Source organism: Paramisgurnus dabryanus, chromosome 2, assembly GCF_030506205.2.
Source record: "Paramisgurnus dabryanus chromosome 2, PD_genome_1.1, whole genome shotgun sequence".
NCBI lineage: Eukaryota > Metazoa > Chordata > Actinopteri > Cypriniformes > Cobitidae > Paramisgurnus > Paramisgurnus dabryanus.
In genome coordinates this window covers 16,393,733-16,411,788 of record NC_133338.1, presented here as the reverse complement: position 1 = coordinate 16,411,788, position 18,056 = coordinate 16,393,733, and the positions used below count along the sequence as shown (strand labels likewise).

The window sequence follows — 18,056 nt, the reverse complement described above, 5'->3', positions numbered from 1 at the left end:
CAGCTCACAAATATAAATTTCCATGCTGCAATCTGACTCACAAGGGCAAATCCAACTTTAAAGCAGTTTTTGAGCACACACAAAGGTTTAGGACAAGATACAGGCACCAAAAACACAGGGCAATATATACATTTTTATTATTTTTCACAAAACAAGATATTTTAAACATGCATTTTCATTTTCCTTCTGTGCATTTAACAATCTCGCCGTTTTTAAAAAGAGGGAAAGGTAATAATTTACACATCTTTAGTTTGTCATATCTACAAAAATAAAATTCAGGAAATAATGAGAGCTTTACAGAAAATAAAACAGGCTGTAAACACTATATTACATAAGTGAATGTCAAAAACAACATTTACATACAGTAGTTTGCACAAGTATGGTTTTGTTGTTGTGCATCATATTATTAGAAATCGCTGAACTGTTGACAAGTACAAATAAACATGGAAAGAGAATAATATAAGAAATAAAAAAGCATAAAGAAAACAGCTTTCAAGAGATTATAAAAATGTCTATTTCTCCACCTGAGTTACAGAACAGTTATTCATACAAGCAACCATTTTAGTATTCAATCTATGTTAGAAGTGTTCTCTAGGCAAACTATTAAAAACAAAAAGAAAAGGAGGTGAAGTTTTCATTCTTGGGCAGGTCAGGTTTACATGTCCAAATACTTATACTTTTCAAATTAGAGTTCCCGAACCCTTCATTTGTTCCAAGCACTCGCTTCGCTGCAACTGCACTATTGTTCAGTGTAAACAAATAGTGGGAAAAAAATTCACAGTACATACACAGGATACGATATGTCAGCTTGCATGTCATATTACAGGTTTCATAAATAATCTCCTTTTTCATGTGATATCAAGTCCTGTTTACGTCATAAACCGTGTGATAACATGAACCTTAAGAAAAAAATTAGTGTTTAGACAAATTTTACTTAATTTCTTTTTAATCTCTTACAAAAAAGCCTTCATCATTTCATTTTTCCTTCTTTTTCTTTGCTACACTATTAAATCCACAAAAACCCTTTTCGAACCACCTTTTGTTTTAAACTGTTCTCAGTGCAAAAAAAATGTATTCGTCAAAGCACTCTTTCCACATAACGACATAACTAGTGATAATCCAAAACTGGTGGCACTAATTTTTTTAGTAGCTAAATGGAGAAGAGAAATAGATGTACATCAGGTAAAGTGCTGGGGTTTCTTTTAAAGTCTTTAACCATGGTACATATAACATTTCACTGTCCCACCTTCGTTTTACTTTGATCCATTTACCCATCAAATTGCAGCTACTTCACTAAAACTTTCTCCTTAATGCATTACAAAAATCATTACTTGCCTTCATCCTTAACCATGTCTTTCTAAATGGAGCCCAAAGGGTGAATCTAATCTGTCCTGTGTCCTGAATTTCTGTTTGACACAAACAACACATAATTCAACCTGGATTGTACATCCAGGTGCAAGGCATGTTGGGAAGGGGACAGCATGATGGTGTGCAGGGCAAATCTGTGCAGTTACTGTAAGATCCTCAAACAGCTCCAATGTAAACCGTCAGAAGCCAGTAGACTGGATTACTGCCTGAGCTCCTTCTGTTGAGATGCCTACTTTACCTAAAATGTATAAACAAATAAAGCACAAGCAAATCATTTACAATACAATATACAATACATAAATATGCTCCAGAAGGAATAATGGCCAGAATAATGGTAGTTACTGTACTTTCCGGACATAAACTGCACTGGAGTTTAAGCTGCATCATTCAAAACTGCGCCATTAAGACGAAATAAAATATATAGGTCACAGTGGACTATACGTTTATTTAGAAAATTATTTTCACAAAATCCAAGCCGAAGAACAGACATTTAATCTGGAAAGGCAAGTTATTCAACTAAACAATAGCGGACAGATCAGCAGGCTGAATAGATGTCTGTACGTTAAAAGTAATATTATCAGTTATTTAAACGATAAACTATAGCATACAGAACTTACCTGGAAGGTTGAATAGTCTAAATTAACCGAACAAGCCAACTAGCGTGAAGTTCGCATACTCGTCATTCCACATTACAGATCCTATTAAATTACATAATTACAGAAGCACCATATGGCGGACTCTCGCGGCTGTAGACCGTAATGTTGTCTCTTGCCTCATAAATGTCAAAATAAATTCATACTGACTTACAACGCTCACCTGATTGTAAGACGCAGCACCAGTCAAGATATGAAAAAAATTTGGCTTATAGACCGAAAAATACGGTAAAAGCAATATATGTAAATTGGTGCTCAAGTTTAGCAGTGCTTTGTGTAGAATTTAATCTCCAGACATATATAATGCTAAGATAATTTTTTTTTGCTCTTGCATTGTGCTGGGTAGCCATGACCCATGGTAAAATAGCTGTATATTAAAGGTCACTTAAGTTGTGAGTGGTTTTGTATTGCATTGTGCAGCATTTTTACCTTCACTAAGCACAGATAAATTATTTTTTGCTAAAAACGTTGCTCTTTATAAACTGAATTATTATATATCACTTGCTGTCATGCTCAAGTTTTAGAGACAGAAATAACCTCACCATCACCAGCTCCATGGTCTAGTGGTTTGACTGCTGCAGGAGACTTGTCACTTGACGCTTCATCCACAGAGAGTGGTTTTCTTAATTTCTTCAGAAGATTGTAATGGTCTGCTTCAATATCCTACAAGTCAAAAGAATCAAATTAAAAATCCTGCCTGTTTTCCACTAGATGTGCAAGTAGAGTGTTAACAGTGTATAAGGCAGTGTTTGTAGCATGTGCCTATTGTCCTTTTGCACATCATGCCCTGTGTATATACCGTATTGTTCTGTTTCTCTGAATGTTTCGATAAAAGATGTGCAGGCCATAGAGTGTGGGAGAGAGTGATGTGTTCATGTTCCTTAACATAAGATATGATGATAACTTGATCTTAAATTTTAGATAGACTTGGTAGTATAACATCTCTTAAACATGCTTTGTGATTTGGCCAATAAAAATCTTGGCAACAGTGTGTTAGGGTTAGGATATTTTTTCAAATGCAAAGACGCTATAGGGTCACACATCAATGATTCGGGAGGTCTTGAAAAGAGGTAATAGCAGAGACAATGAAAGAAAAGCCCTCCATTGGAATGAACATATACACAAGGGAACAGATTGAACCAGTCAAAGCAGCCTCTCTCTCTTTCTTCCTCTTATTTGTCCTTTTCCTAATTTTATCTTGTATCATTTATTTTTATCTCTATAACCTCCCCTCATTATGTATTTATCAATAGATAGCCAGAGGGGTGTCAGGGATAGGACTGGACAGCCCTAACATCAGATTGGTCACCTCAAAATTTAATTAGCTACTTCCATTAATTTCCTTTTGACATGCAGCTGTGCAGCACATTGTTAACTAGATAGTAAAGTTTGAAGACAAACTTTATGTTGGCTTGAGAAAGCGTAGCCTGAACGTTTAAAACGGTTTGACATAAGTTTAGTTTAGTAAGCTATCTGGCTGTTAATATGTTTAAGTATGAAGGTAGCATGATTAACCATGAAGCTAGCATGATGTTAGCATGATTAGCATGAAGCTAGCATGATTAGCATGAAGCCAGCATGATGCTAGCATGATTAGCATGAAGTTAGCATGAAGCTAGCATGATTAGCATGAAGTTAGCATGATTAACATGAAGCTAGCATGATGCTAGCATGATTAGCATGAAGTTAGCATGATGCTAGCATGATTTGTATGAAGCTAACATGATGCCAGCATGATTAGCATGAAGCTAGCATGATTAGCATGAAGCTAGCTTGATGCTAGCATGATTAGCATGAAGCTAGCATGATGCTAGCATGATTAGCGTGAAGCTAGCATGATGCTAGCATGATTAGCATGAAGCTAGCATGATGCTAGCATGATTAGCATGAAGCTAGCATGATGCTAGCATGATTAGCATGAAGCTAGCATGATGCTAGCATGATTACCATGAAGCTAGCATGATGCTAGCATGATTAGCATGAAGCTAGCATGATCCTAGCATGATTAGCATGAAGCTAGCATGATGCTAGCATGATTAGCATGAAGCTAGCATGATGCTAGCATGATTAGCATGAAGCTAGCATGATGCTAGCATGATTAGCATGAAGCTAGCATGATGCTAGCATGATTAGCATGAAGCTAGCATGATGCTAGCATGATTAGCATGAAGCTAGCATGATGTTAGCATGAATAGCATGAAGCTATCATGAAGTTAGCATGATTAGCATGAAGCTAGCATGAAGTTAGCATGATAAGCATGAAGCTAGCATGATGTTAGCATGATTAGCATGAAGCTAGCATGAAGCTAGCATGATTAGCAGGAAGCTAGCATGAAGCTAACATTTATTGCGTTGCTAGGGTACTAAGTTTGGTTGCTAGGGAGAAAATTGGCATCCCATAATGATCACCCTTCAAGCCACAAGTAAGACGGTCCAACCCCCGTGTCTCTACAATGTTCTGATGCGGAGATATAAGGCTTTGTTTATTCCGTTACTAGGGTACTAAGTTTGGTTGCTAGGGAGAAAATTGGCATCCCATAATGATCACACTTCAAGCCACAAGTAAAACGGTCCAACCCCCGTGTCTCTACAATGTTCTGATGCAGAGATATGAGGCTTTGTTTATTCCGTTGCTAGGGTACTAAGTTTGGTTGCTAGGAAGAAAATTGGCATCACATAATGATTACACTTCAAGCCACAAGTAAAACGGTCCAACCCCTGTGTCTCTACGATGTTCAGATCCAGAGATATAAGGCTTTGTTTATTATGTTGCTAGGGTCTTCATATTTTGTTGCTAGGGGCGTGGCTTAATACCTCAATAAGAATCCTAAGAGACTGATTGGATGCCTGAGTAAAATGAGCCCACCCCTATGTCTCTATGACACTCTGGTGCAAAGATATCCATCTGGGCTTTTTATAATGGTAGTCTATGGGAGATGTTGCTAGGGTACCCAAAATTGTTGCTAGGGGCGTGGCTTAATAGCTCTGGGGTGATCCTAAGAGACTGATTGGATGCTTGAGTAAAATGAGCCCACCCCCATGTCTCTAAGACACTCTAAAGTGAAGATATTCCATCTGGGACGCTTTTATTCCCTTTTATGGGCATGTTTCCTGCCCCATTATAAGTCAATGGGAAATTTTGGGGGCCTCTTACACCCCAGGGGTACAGCTTACACCCCATTGTGAGGTATGTTCTTACACAGCCTGTCAGCTTCCTTAAATGTGGTAAGCCACAAGTTTCTACAAGTTTCTCACTCGCAGCTATGACCCGTCAAAGTTTGTCTTAAAGGCGGAGTTCATGATGTTTGAAAGCCAGTGTTGATATTTGAAATCGCCTAAACAAACACGCCCCTACCCCAATAGAATCTGGACCTTCTGTTGATAGACCCGCCCCACACATACGCAACCCGGCATTTGATTTGATTTGATTGGCTATAAGTGTGTTTTGGTAGTCGGCCCGTCTCCTTTTCCAAACCGTTTTTCAAACATCGTGGACTCCGCCTTTAATGTTAAGTCAATGGAAATTTTGGGGTGTTTCAGCGCCCCGTTTAGGAATTCGGAAGGTCCCATCAGTTAGAAAAGATATAGCACACCTCGTCAGATCAGACCGAAAGTCTGTCCAAAGTTTGATGGCTGTAGCTTGAAAGCTCTAGGACGAGTTAGAGTTAGAAATTTTAGTCTCAGAAGAAAAAGAATAACTAGATAGTAAAGTTTGAAGACAAACTTTATGTTGGCTTGAGAAAGCGTAGCCTGAACGTTTAAAACGGTTTGACATAAGTTTAGTTTAGTAGGCTATCTGGCTGTTAGTATGTTTAAGTATGAAGGTAGCATGATTAACCATGAAGCTAGCATGATGTTAGCATGATTAGCATGAAGCTAGCATGATTAGCATGAAGCTAGCATGATGCTAGCATGATTAGCATGAAGTTAGCATGATTAGCATGAAGCTAGCATGATTAGCATGAAGTTAGCATGATTAACATGAAGCTAGCATGATGTTAGCATGATTTGCATGAAGCTAACATGATGCTAGCATGATTAGCATGAAGCTAGCATGATGCTAGCATGATTAGCATGAAGCTAGCTTGATGCTAGCATGATTAGCATGAAGCTAGCTTGATGCTAGCATGATTAGCATGAAGCTAGCATGATGCTAGCATGATTAGCATGAAGCTAGCATGATGCTAGCATGATTAGCATGAAGCTAGCATGATGCTAGCATGATTAGCATGAAGCAAGCATGATGCTAGCATGATTAGCATGAAGCTAGCATGATGCTAGCATGATTAGCATGAAGCTAACATGATGCTAGCATGATTACCATGAAGCTAGCATGATGCTAGCATGATTAGCATGAAGCTAGCATGATGCTAGCATGATTAGCATGAAGCTAACATGATGCTAGCATGATTAGCATGAAGCTAGCATGATGCTAGCATGATTAGCATGAAGCTAGCATGATGCTAGCATGATTAGCATGAAGCTAGCATGGTGCTAGCATGATTAGCATGAAGCTAGCATGATGTTAGCATGAATAGCATGAAGCTAGCATGAAGTTAGCATGATTAGCATGAAGCTAGCATGAAGTTAGCATGATTAGCATGAAGCTAGCATGATGTTAGCATGATTAGCATGAAGCTAGCATGAAGCTAGCATGATTAGCAGGAAGCTAGCATGAAGCTAACATTTATTGCGTTGCTAGGGTACTAAGTTTGGTTGCTAGGGAGAAAATTGGCATCCCATAATGATCACCCTTCAAGCCACAAGTAAAACGGTCCAACCCCCGTGTCTCTACAATGTTCTGATGCGGAGATATAAGGCTTTGTTTATTCCGTTACTAGGGTACTAAGTTTGGTTGCTAGGGAGAAAATTGGCATCCCATAATGATCACACTTCAAGCCACAAGTAAAACGGTCCAACCCCCGTGTCTCTACAATGTTCTGATGCAGAGATATGAGGCTTTGTTTATTCCGTTGCTAGGGTACTAAGTTTGGTTGCTAGGGAGAAAATTGGCATCCCATAATGATTACACTTCAAGCCACAAGTAAAACGGTCCAACCCCCGTGTCTCTACGATGTTCAGATCCAGAGATATAAGGCTTTGTTTATTATGTTGCTAGGGTCTTCATATTTTGTTGCTAGGGGCGTGGCTTAATACCTCAATAAGAATCCTAAGAGACTGATTGGATGCCTGAGTAAAATGAGCCCACCCCTATGTCTCTATGACTCTCTGGTGCAAAGATATCCATCTGGGCTTTTTATAATGGTAGTCTATGGGAGATGTTGCTAGGGTACCCAAAATTGTTGCTAGGGGCGTGGCTTAATAGCTCTGGGGTGATCCTAAGAGACTGATTGGATGCTTGAGTAAAATGAGCCCACCCCCATGTCTCTAAGACACTCTAAAGTGAAGATATTCCATCTGGGACGCTTTTATTCCCTTTTATGGGCATGTTTCCTGCCCCATTATAAGTCAATGGGAAATTTTGGGGGCCTCTTACACCCCAGGGGTACAGCTTACACCCCATTGTGAGGTATGTTCTTACACAGCCTGTCAGCCTCCTTAAATGTGGTAAGCCACAAGTTCCTACAAGTTTCTCACTCGCAGCTATGACCCGTCAAAGTTTGTCTCAATGTTAAGTCAATGGAAATTTTGGGGTGTTTCAGCGCCCCGTTTAGGAATTCGGAAGGTCCCATCAGTTAGAAAAGATATAGCACACCTCGTCAGATCAGACCGAAAGTCTGTCCAAAGTTTGATGGCTGTAGCTTGAAAGCTCTAGGACGAGTTAGAGTTAGAAATTTTAGTCTCAGAAGAAAAAGAATAACTAGATAGTAAAGTTTGAAGACAAACTTTATGTTGGCTTGAGAAAGCGTAGCCTGAACGTTTAAAACGGTTTGACATAAGTTTAGTTTAGTAGGCTATCTGGCTGTTAGTATGTTTAAGTATGAAGGTAGCATGATTTACCATGAAGCTAGCATGATGTAAGCATGATTAGCATGAAGTTAGCATGATGCTAGCATGATTAGCATGAAGCTAGCATGATTAGCATGAAGCTAGCATGATGTTAGCATGATTAGCATGAAGCTAGCATGATGCTAGCATGATTAGCATGAAGCTAGCATGATTAGCATGAAGCTAACATGATGCTAGCATGATTAGCATGAAGCTAGCATGATGCTAGCATGATTAGCATGAAGCTAGCATGATGCTAGCATGATTAGCATGAAGCTAGCATGATGCTAGCATGATTAGCATGAAGCTAGCATGATGCTAGCATGATTAGCATGAAGCTAGCATGATGCTAGCATGATTAGCATGAAGCTAGCATGATGCTAGCATGAAGCTAGCATGATGCTAGCATGATTAGCATGAAGTTAGCATGAAGCTAGCATGATGCGAGCATGATTAGCATGAAGCTAGCATGATGCTAGCATGATTAGCATGAAGCTAGCATGATGTTAGCTTGATTAGCATGAAGCTAGCATGAAGTTAGCATGATTAGCATGAAGCTAGCATAAAGTTAGCATGATTAGCATGAAGCTAGAATGATGTTAGCATGATTAGCATGAAGCTAGCATGAAGCTAGCATGATTAGCAGGAAGCTAGCATGAAGCTAACATTTATTGCGTTGCTAGGGTACTAAGTTTGGTTGCTAGGGAGAAAATTGGCATCCCATAATGATCACCCTTCAAGCCACAAGAAAAACGGTCCAACCCCCGTGTCTCTACAATGTTCTGATGCGGAGATATAAGGCTTTGTTTATTCTGTTACTAGGGTACTAAGTTTGGTTGCTAGGGAGAAAATTGGCATCCCATAATGATCACACTTCAAGCCACAAGTAAAACGGTCCAACCCCCGTGTCTCTACAATGTTCTGATGCAGAGATATAAGGCTTTGTTTATTCCGTTGCTAGGGTACTAAGTTTGGTTGCTAGGGAGAAAATTGGCATCCCATAATGATCACACTTCAAGCCACAAGTAAAACGGTCCAACCCCCGTGTCTCTATGATGTTCTGAAGCGGAGATATAAGGCTTTGTTTATTGCGTTGCTAGGGTACTAAGATTGGTTGCTAGGGAGAAAATTGGCATCCCATAATGATTACACTTCAAGCCACAAGTAAAACGGTCCAACCCCTGTGTCTCTACGATGTTCAGATCCAGAGATATAAGGCTTTGTTTATTATGTTGCTAGGGTCTTGATATTTTGTTGCTAGGGGCGTGGCTTAATACCTCAATAAGAATCCTAAGAGACTGATTGGATGCCTGAGTAAAATGAGCCCACCCCTATGTCTCTATGACACGCTGGTGCAAAGATATCCATCTGGGCTTTTTATAATGGTAGTCTATGGGAGATGTTGCTAGGGTACCCAAAATTGTTGCTAGGGGCGTGGCTTAATAGCTCTGGGGTGATCCTAAGAGACTGATTGGATGCTTGAGTAAAATGAGCCCACCCCCATGTCTCTAAGACACTCTAAAGTGAAGATATTCCATCTGGGACGCTCTTATTCCCTTTTATGGGCATGTTTCCTGCCCCATTATAAGTCAATGGGAAATTTTGGGGGCCTCTTACACCCCAGGGGTACAGCTTACACCCCATTGTGAAGTATGTTCTTACACAGCCTGTGAGCCTCCTTAAATGTGGTAAGCCACAAGTTTCTACAAGTTTCTCACTCACAGCTATGACCCGTCAAAGTTTGTCTCAATGTTAAGTCAATGGAAATTTTGGGGTGGTTAAGCGCCCCGTTTAGGAATTCGGAAGGTCCCATCAGTTAGAAAAGATATAGCAACTCAAGTCAGATCAGACCGAAGGTATGTCCAAAGTTTGATGGCTGTAGCTTGAAAGCTCTAGGACGAGTTAGAGTTAGAAATTTTGTCTCAGAAAACACGGAAGAATAATAATAATAATAAAAAGTTTATGTACAACAACAGTATGTTGGCTTTCTCAAGCCAACATAATAATAATAACTAGATATTAAAGTTTGAAGACAAACTTTATGTTGGCTTGAAAAAGCGTAGCCTGAACGTTTAAAACGGATTGACAGAAGTTTAGTTTAGTAGGCTATCTGGCAGTTAGTATGTTTAAGTATAAAGCTAACATGATTAGCATGAAGCTAGCATGAAGCTACCATGATTAGCATGAAGCTAGCATGATGCTAGCATGATTAGCATGAAGCTAGCATGATGTTAGCATGATTAGCATGAAGCTACCATGATGCTAGCATGAAGCTAGCATGATTAGCATGAAGCTAGCATGATGTTACCATGATTAGCATGAAGCTAGCATGATGTTAGCATGATTAGCATGAAGCTAGCATGATGCTAGCATGATTAGCATGAAGCTAACATGAAGCTAGCATGATTAGCATGTAGCTAGCATGATGTTAGCATGATTAGCATGTAGCTAGCATGAAGCTAGCATGATGCTAGCATGATTAGCATGAAGCTAGCATGATGCTAGCATGATTAGCATGAAGCTAGCATGATGCTAGCATGATTAGCATGAAGCTAGCATGATGCTAGCATGATTAGCATGAAGTTAGCATGAAGCTAGCATGATGTTAGCATGATTAACATGATGCTAACATGATTAGCATGAAGCTAGCATGATTAGCATGAAGCTAGCATGATGCTAGCATGATTAGCATGTAGCTAGCATGAAGCTAGCATGATGCTAGCATGATTAGCATGAAGCTAGCATGATGCTAGCATGATTAGCATGATGCTAGCATGATTAGCATGAAGCTAGCATGATTAGCATGAAGCTAGCATGATGCTAGCATGATTAGCATGTAGCTAGCATGATGCTAGCATGATTAGCATGAAGCTAGCATGATGCTAGCATGATTAGCATGAAGCTAGCATGAAGCTAGCATGATGCTAGCATGATTAGCATGAAGCTAGCATGATGCTAGCATGATTAGCATGAAGCTAGCATGATGCTAGCATGATTAGCATGAAGCTAGCATGATGCTAGCATGATTAGCATGAAGCTAGCATGAAGCTAGCATGATGCTAGCATGATGCTAGCATGATGCTAGCATGATTAGCATGAAGCTAGCATGATGCTAGCATGATTAGCATGAAGCTAGCATGATTAGCATGAAGCTAGCATGATGCTAGCATGATTAGCATGTAGCTAGCATGAATCTAGCATGAAGCTAGCATGATGCTAGCATGATTAGCATGAAGCTAGCATGATGCTAGCATGATTAGCATGAAGCTAGCATGATTAGCATGAAGCTAGCATGATGCTAGCATGATTAGCATGTAGCTAGCATGAAGCTAGCACGATTAGCATGTAGCTAGCATGAAGCTAGCACGATTAGCATGAAGCTAGCATGATGCTAGCACGATTAGCATGAAGCTAGCATAAAGCTAGCATGATTAGCATGAAACTAGCATGATTCTAGCATGATTAGCATGAAGCTAGCATGATGCTAGCATGATTAGCATGAAGCTAGCATGATGCTAGCATGATTAGCATGAAGCTAGCATGAAACTAGCAAGATTAGCATGAAGCTAGCATGAAGCTAGCATGAGAATAGCATGATTAGCATGAAGCTAGCATGATTTAACGTGAAGCTAGCATGATTAGCATGATGCTAGCATGATTAGCATTAAGCTAGCACTATTAAGCGTGCAGCTAACAAGATTTAACATGAAGTTAGCATGATTTAGCATGAAGTTAGCAAGATTTATTATGAAATTAGCATAAAGCTAGCATGAAACTAGCATGAAGCTAGTATGACTTAGCATGGAGCTAGCATGAAGCTAACATGACCCAAAGACCCAACCCCCATGTCTCTATGATGTTCAGATCCAGAGATATAAGGCTTTGTTTATTATGTTGCTAGGGTGCTCAAATTGGTTGCTAGGGGCGTGGTTTAATACCTCAGTAGGAATCCTAAGAGACTGATTGGATGCCTGAGTAAAATGAGCCCACCCCTATGTCTCTATGACACTCTGGTGTAAAGATATCCATCTGGGCTTTTTATAATGGTAGTCTATGGGAGATGTTGCTAGGGTACCCAAAATTGTTGCTAGGGGCGTGGCTTAATAGCTCTGGGGCGATCCTAAGAGACTGATTGGATGACTGAGTAAAATGAGCCCACCCCCATGTCTATACGACACTCTAAAGTGAAGATATTCCATCTGGGACGCTTTTACTCCCTTATATGGGCATGTTTCCTGCCCCATTATAAGTCAATGGGAAATTTTGGGGGCCTCTTACACCCCAGGGGTACAGCTTACACCTTAATGTGATGTATGTTCTTACAGAGCCTGTCAGCCTCCTTAAATGTGGTAAGCCACAAGTTTCTACAAGTTTCTCACTCGCAGCTATGGCCCGTCAAAGTTTGTCTCCATGTTAAGTAAATGGGAAATTTGGGGTGTTTGAGCGCCCCGTTTAGGAATTCGGAAGGTCCCATCAGTTAGAAAAGATATAGCACACTAAGTCAGACCAGTCTGAAGGTCCGTGGAAAATTTGGTGCATGTAGCTTGAAAGCTCTAGGACGAGTTAGTGTCCAAAATTTTGGGGTGCTAAGAAGAATAATAATAATAATAACTAGATAGGTACATTTCCTGAAGAAAATGTGAGTGGTGCTTGCCGTGGCAAATTTCGGGGGGCAATATATGATTATACTCCAAGCCAAAAGTAAAACAATTCAACCCACATGTCTCTACGATATTCTGATGCGAAGATATAAGGCTTTGTTTATTCGGTTGCTAGGGTACTGTATTTGGTTGCTAGGGAGAAAATTGGCATCCACTAGTGATTACACTCTGAGTCACGAGTCAAACGGTCCAACCCCCGTGTCTCTACGATGTTCTGATGCGGAGATATAAGGCTTTGTTTACTCTGTTGCTAGGGTACTGTATTTGGTTGCTAGGGAAAAAATGGCATCCCATAGTGATTACACTCTGAGTCACGAGTCAAACGGTCCAACCCCCGTGTCTCTACGATGTTCTGATGCGGAGATATAAGGCTTTGTTTACTCTGTTGCTAGGGTACTGTATTTGGTTGCTAGGGAAAAAATTGGCATCCCATAATGATTACACTCTGAGTCACTAGTCAAACGGTCCAACCCCCGTGTCTCTACGATGTTCTGATGCGGAGATATAAGGCTTTTTTACTCTGTTGCTAGGGTACTGTATTTGGTTGCTAGGGAAAAAATTGGCATCCCATAATGATTACACTCTGAGTCACGAGTCAAACGGTCCAACCCCCGTGTCATCTTACACTCCGAGTCACGAGTCAAACGGTCCAACCCCCGTGTCTCTACGATGTTCTGATGCGGAGATATAAGGCTTTGTTTACTCTGTTGCTAGGGTACTGTATTTGGTTGCTAGGGAAAAAATTGGCATCCCATAATGATTACACTCTGAGTCACTAGTCAAACGGTCCAACCCCCGTGTCTTTACGATGTTCTGATGCGGAGATATAAGGCTTTGTTTACTCTGTTGCTAGGGTACTGTATTTGGTTGCTAGGGGCGTGGCTTGGGAGTGGCCAATGATGTGCCCAATTGTTACACCCCTAGTCACAAGTAAAACGGTCCAACCCCCTTGTCTCTACGATGTTCTGATGCCGAGATATAACTGTTTGAATTTTATGTTGCTAGGGTGCTCAAAAGTGGTTGCTAGGGGCGTGGCTTAGTAAGTCTTTAAGGATCCCGAGAGACTGATTGGATGCCTGAGTAAAATGAGCCCACCCCCATGTCTCTATGACACTGTGCTGCAAAGATATCCATCTGGGCATTTTATAATGGCAGTCTATGGGAGATGTTGCTAGGGTGCCCAAAATGGTTGCTAGGGGCGTGGCTTAATAGCTCTGGGACTCTCCTGAGAGACTGATTGGATGCCTGAGTAAAATAAGCCCACCCCCTTGATTCTACGACACTGTAATTCGAAGATATCCCATCAGGAAAATTCTTATTCCCTTATATGGGCATGTTCCCTGACCAATTATAAGTCAATGGGGCACTTTTGGGCGCCTCCTACACCCCAGGGGTACAACTTTCACCCCATTGTGATGTATGTTCTTACAGAGTCTACCACCCTCTTCAAATGTTGTAACCCACAAGTTTCTACCAAATCCTCGAGCTGAGCTATGACCCGTCAAAGTTGGGCGCAATGTTAAGTCAATGGGATTTTTCGGGTGGTTTTTAGTCCCCCTTTCGAAAATCCTGCACCCGATCCCTTATAAAAGTCATAGCACACCTCTCCTCAATAAACCGGTCATTTTGAGCCATCTTTCATGGGTCTATGACAAACCGTGCGGGACGAGTTACGCGCCGAAAAAAGTGTCCAGAATAAGAATAATAAGAACTAGATAGAAAAGTTTGAAGACAAACTTTATGTTGGCTTGACAAAGCCTAGCCTGAACGTTTAAAACAGATTGAGAGAAATTTAAATCAAGTTTAGTTTAGTATTATAACTTTCCGTTAACATAACATAACCAAAAGTTACCATGTTAGCATGTTTAGCACTAAGTTAGCATGATGCTAACATGAATTAGCATGAAGCTAGCATGATGCTAACATGAATTAGCATGAAACTAGCATGATGCTAACATGAATTAGCATGAAGCTAACATGAATTAGCATGAAGCTAACATGATGCTAACATGAATTAGCATGAAGCTAGCATGATGCTAACATGAATTAACATGAAACTAGCATGATGCTAACATGAATTAGCATGAAGCTAACATGAATTAGCATGAAGCTAACATGATGCTAACATGAATTAGCATGAAGCTAGCATGATGCTAACATGAATTAGCATGAAGCTAGCATGATGCTAACATGAATTAGCATGAAGCTAACATGATGCTAACATGAATTAGCATGAAGCTAGCATGATGCTAACATGAATTAGCATGAAGCTAGCATGATGCTAACATGAATTAGCATGAAGCTAGCATGATGCTAACATGAATTAGCATGAAGCTAGCATGATGTTAACATGAATTAGCATGAAGCTAGCATGATGCTAACATGAATTAGCATGAAGCTAGCATGATGCTAACATGAATTAGCATGAAGCTAGCATGATGCTAACATGAATAAGCATGAAGCTAGCATGATGCTAACATGAATAAGCATAAAGCTAGCATGATGCTAACATGAATTAGCATGAAGCTAACATGATGCTAACATGAATTAGCATGAAGCTAGCATGATGCTAACATGAATTAGCATGAAGCTAGCATGATGCTAACATGAATTAGCATGAAGCTAGCATGATGCTAGCATGATTAGCAGGAAGCTAGCATGATGCTAGCATGATTAGCACGAAGCTAACATGAATTAGCATGAAGCTAGCACGACGCTAACATGAATTAGCATGAAGCTAGCACGACGTTAACATGAATTAGCATGAAGCTAGCACGACGGTAACATGAATTAGCATGAAGCTAGCACGACGGTAACATGAATTAGCATGAAGCTAGCACGATGCTAACATGAATTAGCATGAAGCTAGCACGATGCTAACATGAATTAGCATGAAGCTAGCACGATGCTAACATGAATTAGCATGAAGCTAGCACGATGCTAACATGAATTAGCATGAAGCTAGCACGATGCTAACATGAATTAGCATGAAGCTAGCACGATGCTAACATGAATTAGCATGAAGCTAGCACGATGCTAACATGAATTAGCATGAAGCTAGCACGATGCTAACATGAATTAGCATGAAGCTAGCACGAAGCTAACATGAATTAGCATGAAGCTAGCACGATGCTAACATGAATTAGCATGAAGTTAGCATGATGCTAACATGAATTAGTATGAAGCTAGCATGATGCTAACATGATTAGCATGAAGTTAGCAAGATTTATTATGAAATTAGCATAAAGCTAGCACGAAACTAGCATGAAGCTAATATGACTTAGCATGGAGCTAGCATAAGGCTAACATGACCAAAAGACCCAACCCCCATGTCTCTATGATGTTCGGATCCAGAGATATAAGGCTTTGTTTATTATGTTGCTAGGGTGCTCATATTTGGTTGCTAGGGGCGTGGCTTAATACCTCAATAAGAATCCTCCGAGACTGATTGGATGCCTGAGTAAAATGAGCCCACCCCCATGTCTCTGTGACACTTTGCTGCAAAGATATCCATCTGGGCATTTTATAATGGCAGTCTATGGGATATGTTGCTAGGGTGCCCAAAAATGGTTGCTAGGGGCGTGGCTTAATAGCTATGGGGCGATCCTGAGAGACTGATTGGATGCCTGACTAAATTGAGCCCACCCCCATGTCTCTACGACACTCTAAAGTGAAGATATTCCATCTGGGACGCTTTTATTCCCTTATATGGGCATGTTCCCTGCCCCATTATAAGTCAATGGGGAAATTTGGGTGCCCCTTACACCCCAGGGGTGAAACTTACACCCCAATGTGATGTATGTTCTTACAGAGCCTGCCAGCCTCTTCAAATGTGGTAACCCACAAGTTTCTACAAATTTCTCGCTTGCAGCTATGACCCGTCAAAGTTTGTCGCAATGTTAAGTCAATGGAAAATTTGGGGTGTTTGAGCGCCCCGTTTAGGAATTCGGTAGGTCCCATCAGTTAGAAAAGTCATAGCAACAATCTACGTACCAGTCTTAAAAGTTTTGTAAAGTTTTGTGGGTGTAGCTTGAAAGCTCTAGGAGGAGTTACTGTGAGAAAAAGTTTGTACCAGAAGAATAATAATAATAATAATAATAATAATAATAATAATAAGCTTAGATCGAAGAACAGTATGTTGGCTTTGTCAAGCCAACATAATAAGTATGAGGAATAGTAATAGTGATGCCTTGCATAAATGCAAGCACCACTAATAAGTTTAAAAGCAATAACAATATGTTGGCTTTTTCAAGCCAACATAATAATAATAACTAGATAGAAAAGTTTGTTGACAAACTTTATGTAGGCTTGACAAAGCGTAGCCTGAACGTTTAAAACGGTTTGATAGAAGTTTAGTTTAGTAGGCTATCTGGCTGTTAATATGTTTAAGTATGAAGCTAGGCTGATTTAGCATGATGCTAACATGATTAGCATGAAGCTAGAATGATGCTAGCATGATTAGCATGAAGCTAGCATGATTCTAGCATGAGTAACATGAAGCTAGCATGATGTTAGCAGGATTAGCATGAAGCTAGCATGATGTTAGCATGATTAGCATGAAGCTAGCATGATGCTAGCATGATTAGCATGAAGTTAACATGAAGCTAGCATGATGCTAACATGAATTAGCATGACGTTAGCATGATGCTAATATGAATTAGCATGAAGCTAGCATGATGCTAACATGAATTAGCATGAAGCTAGCATGATGCTAAAATGAATTAGCATGAAGCTAGCATGATGCTAACATGAATTAGCATGAAGCTAGCATGAATTAGCATGAAGCTAGCATGATGCTAATATGAATTAGCATGAAGCTAGCATGATGCTAACATGAATTAGCATGAAGCTAGCATGATGCTAAAATGAATTAGCATGAAGCTAGCATGATGCTAACATGAATTAGCATGAAGCTAGCATGATGCTAACATGAATTAGCATGAAGCTAGCATGATGCTAACATGAATTAGCATGAAGCTAGCATGATGCTAACATGAATTAGCTTGAAGCTAGCATGATGCTAACATGAATTAGCATGAAGTTAGCATGATGCTAACATGAATTAGCATGAAGCTAGCATGATGTTAACATGAATTAGCATGAAGCTAGCATGATGCTAACATGAATTAGCATGATGCTAACATGAATTAGCATGAAGCTAGCATGATGTTAACATGAATTAGCATGAAGCTAGCATGATGTTAACATGAATTAGCATGAAGCTAGCATGATGCTAATATGAATTAGCATGAAGCTAGCATGATGCTAACATGAATTAGCATGAAGCTAGCATGATGCTAACATGAATTAGCATGAAGCTAGCATGATGCTAACATGAATTAGCATGAAGCTAGCATGATGCTAGCATGATTAGCATGAAGCTAGCACGATGCTAGCATGATTAGCATGAAGCTAGCACGATGCT

General features: G+C 40.1%; 1 protein-coding gene across 7 annotated transcripts in view; it reads right to left on the bottom strand.

Annotated features, from left to right (window-relative positions):
* Positions 1-119: 119 nt before the first annotated feature.
* The window catches only part of arhgef11 (Rho guanine nucleotide exchange factor (GEF) 11), a 193,075-nt gene continuing 175,138 nt past the window's right edge, over positions 120-18,056 (bottom strand). For 6 of the 7 annotated variants that reach the window (XM_065255066.2, XM_065255071.2, XM_065255069.2 and 3 more), the window contains 2 exons: positions 2,564-2,684; positions 120-1,606 (listed from right to left, as the gene is read on the bottom strand). In XM_065255066.2, the coding sequence (XP_065111138.2) occupies positions 1,548-1,606; positions 2,564-2,684 (180 nt within the window). In that variant the 3' untranslated portion in view covers positions 120-1,547. The remainder of the gene's footprint in view (positions 1,607-2,563; positions 2,685-18,056) is intronic. The other variant, XR_010527896.2, reaches the window with a different exon arrangement.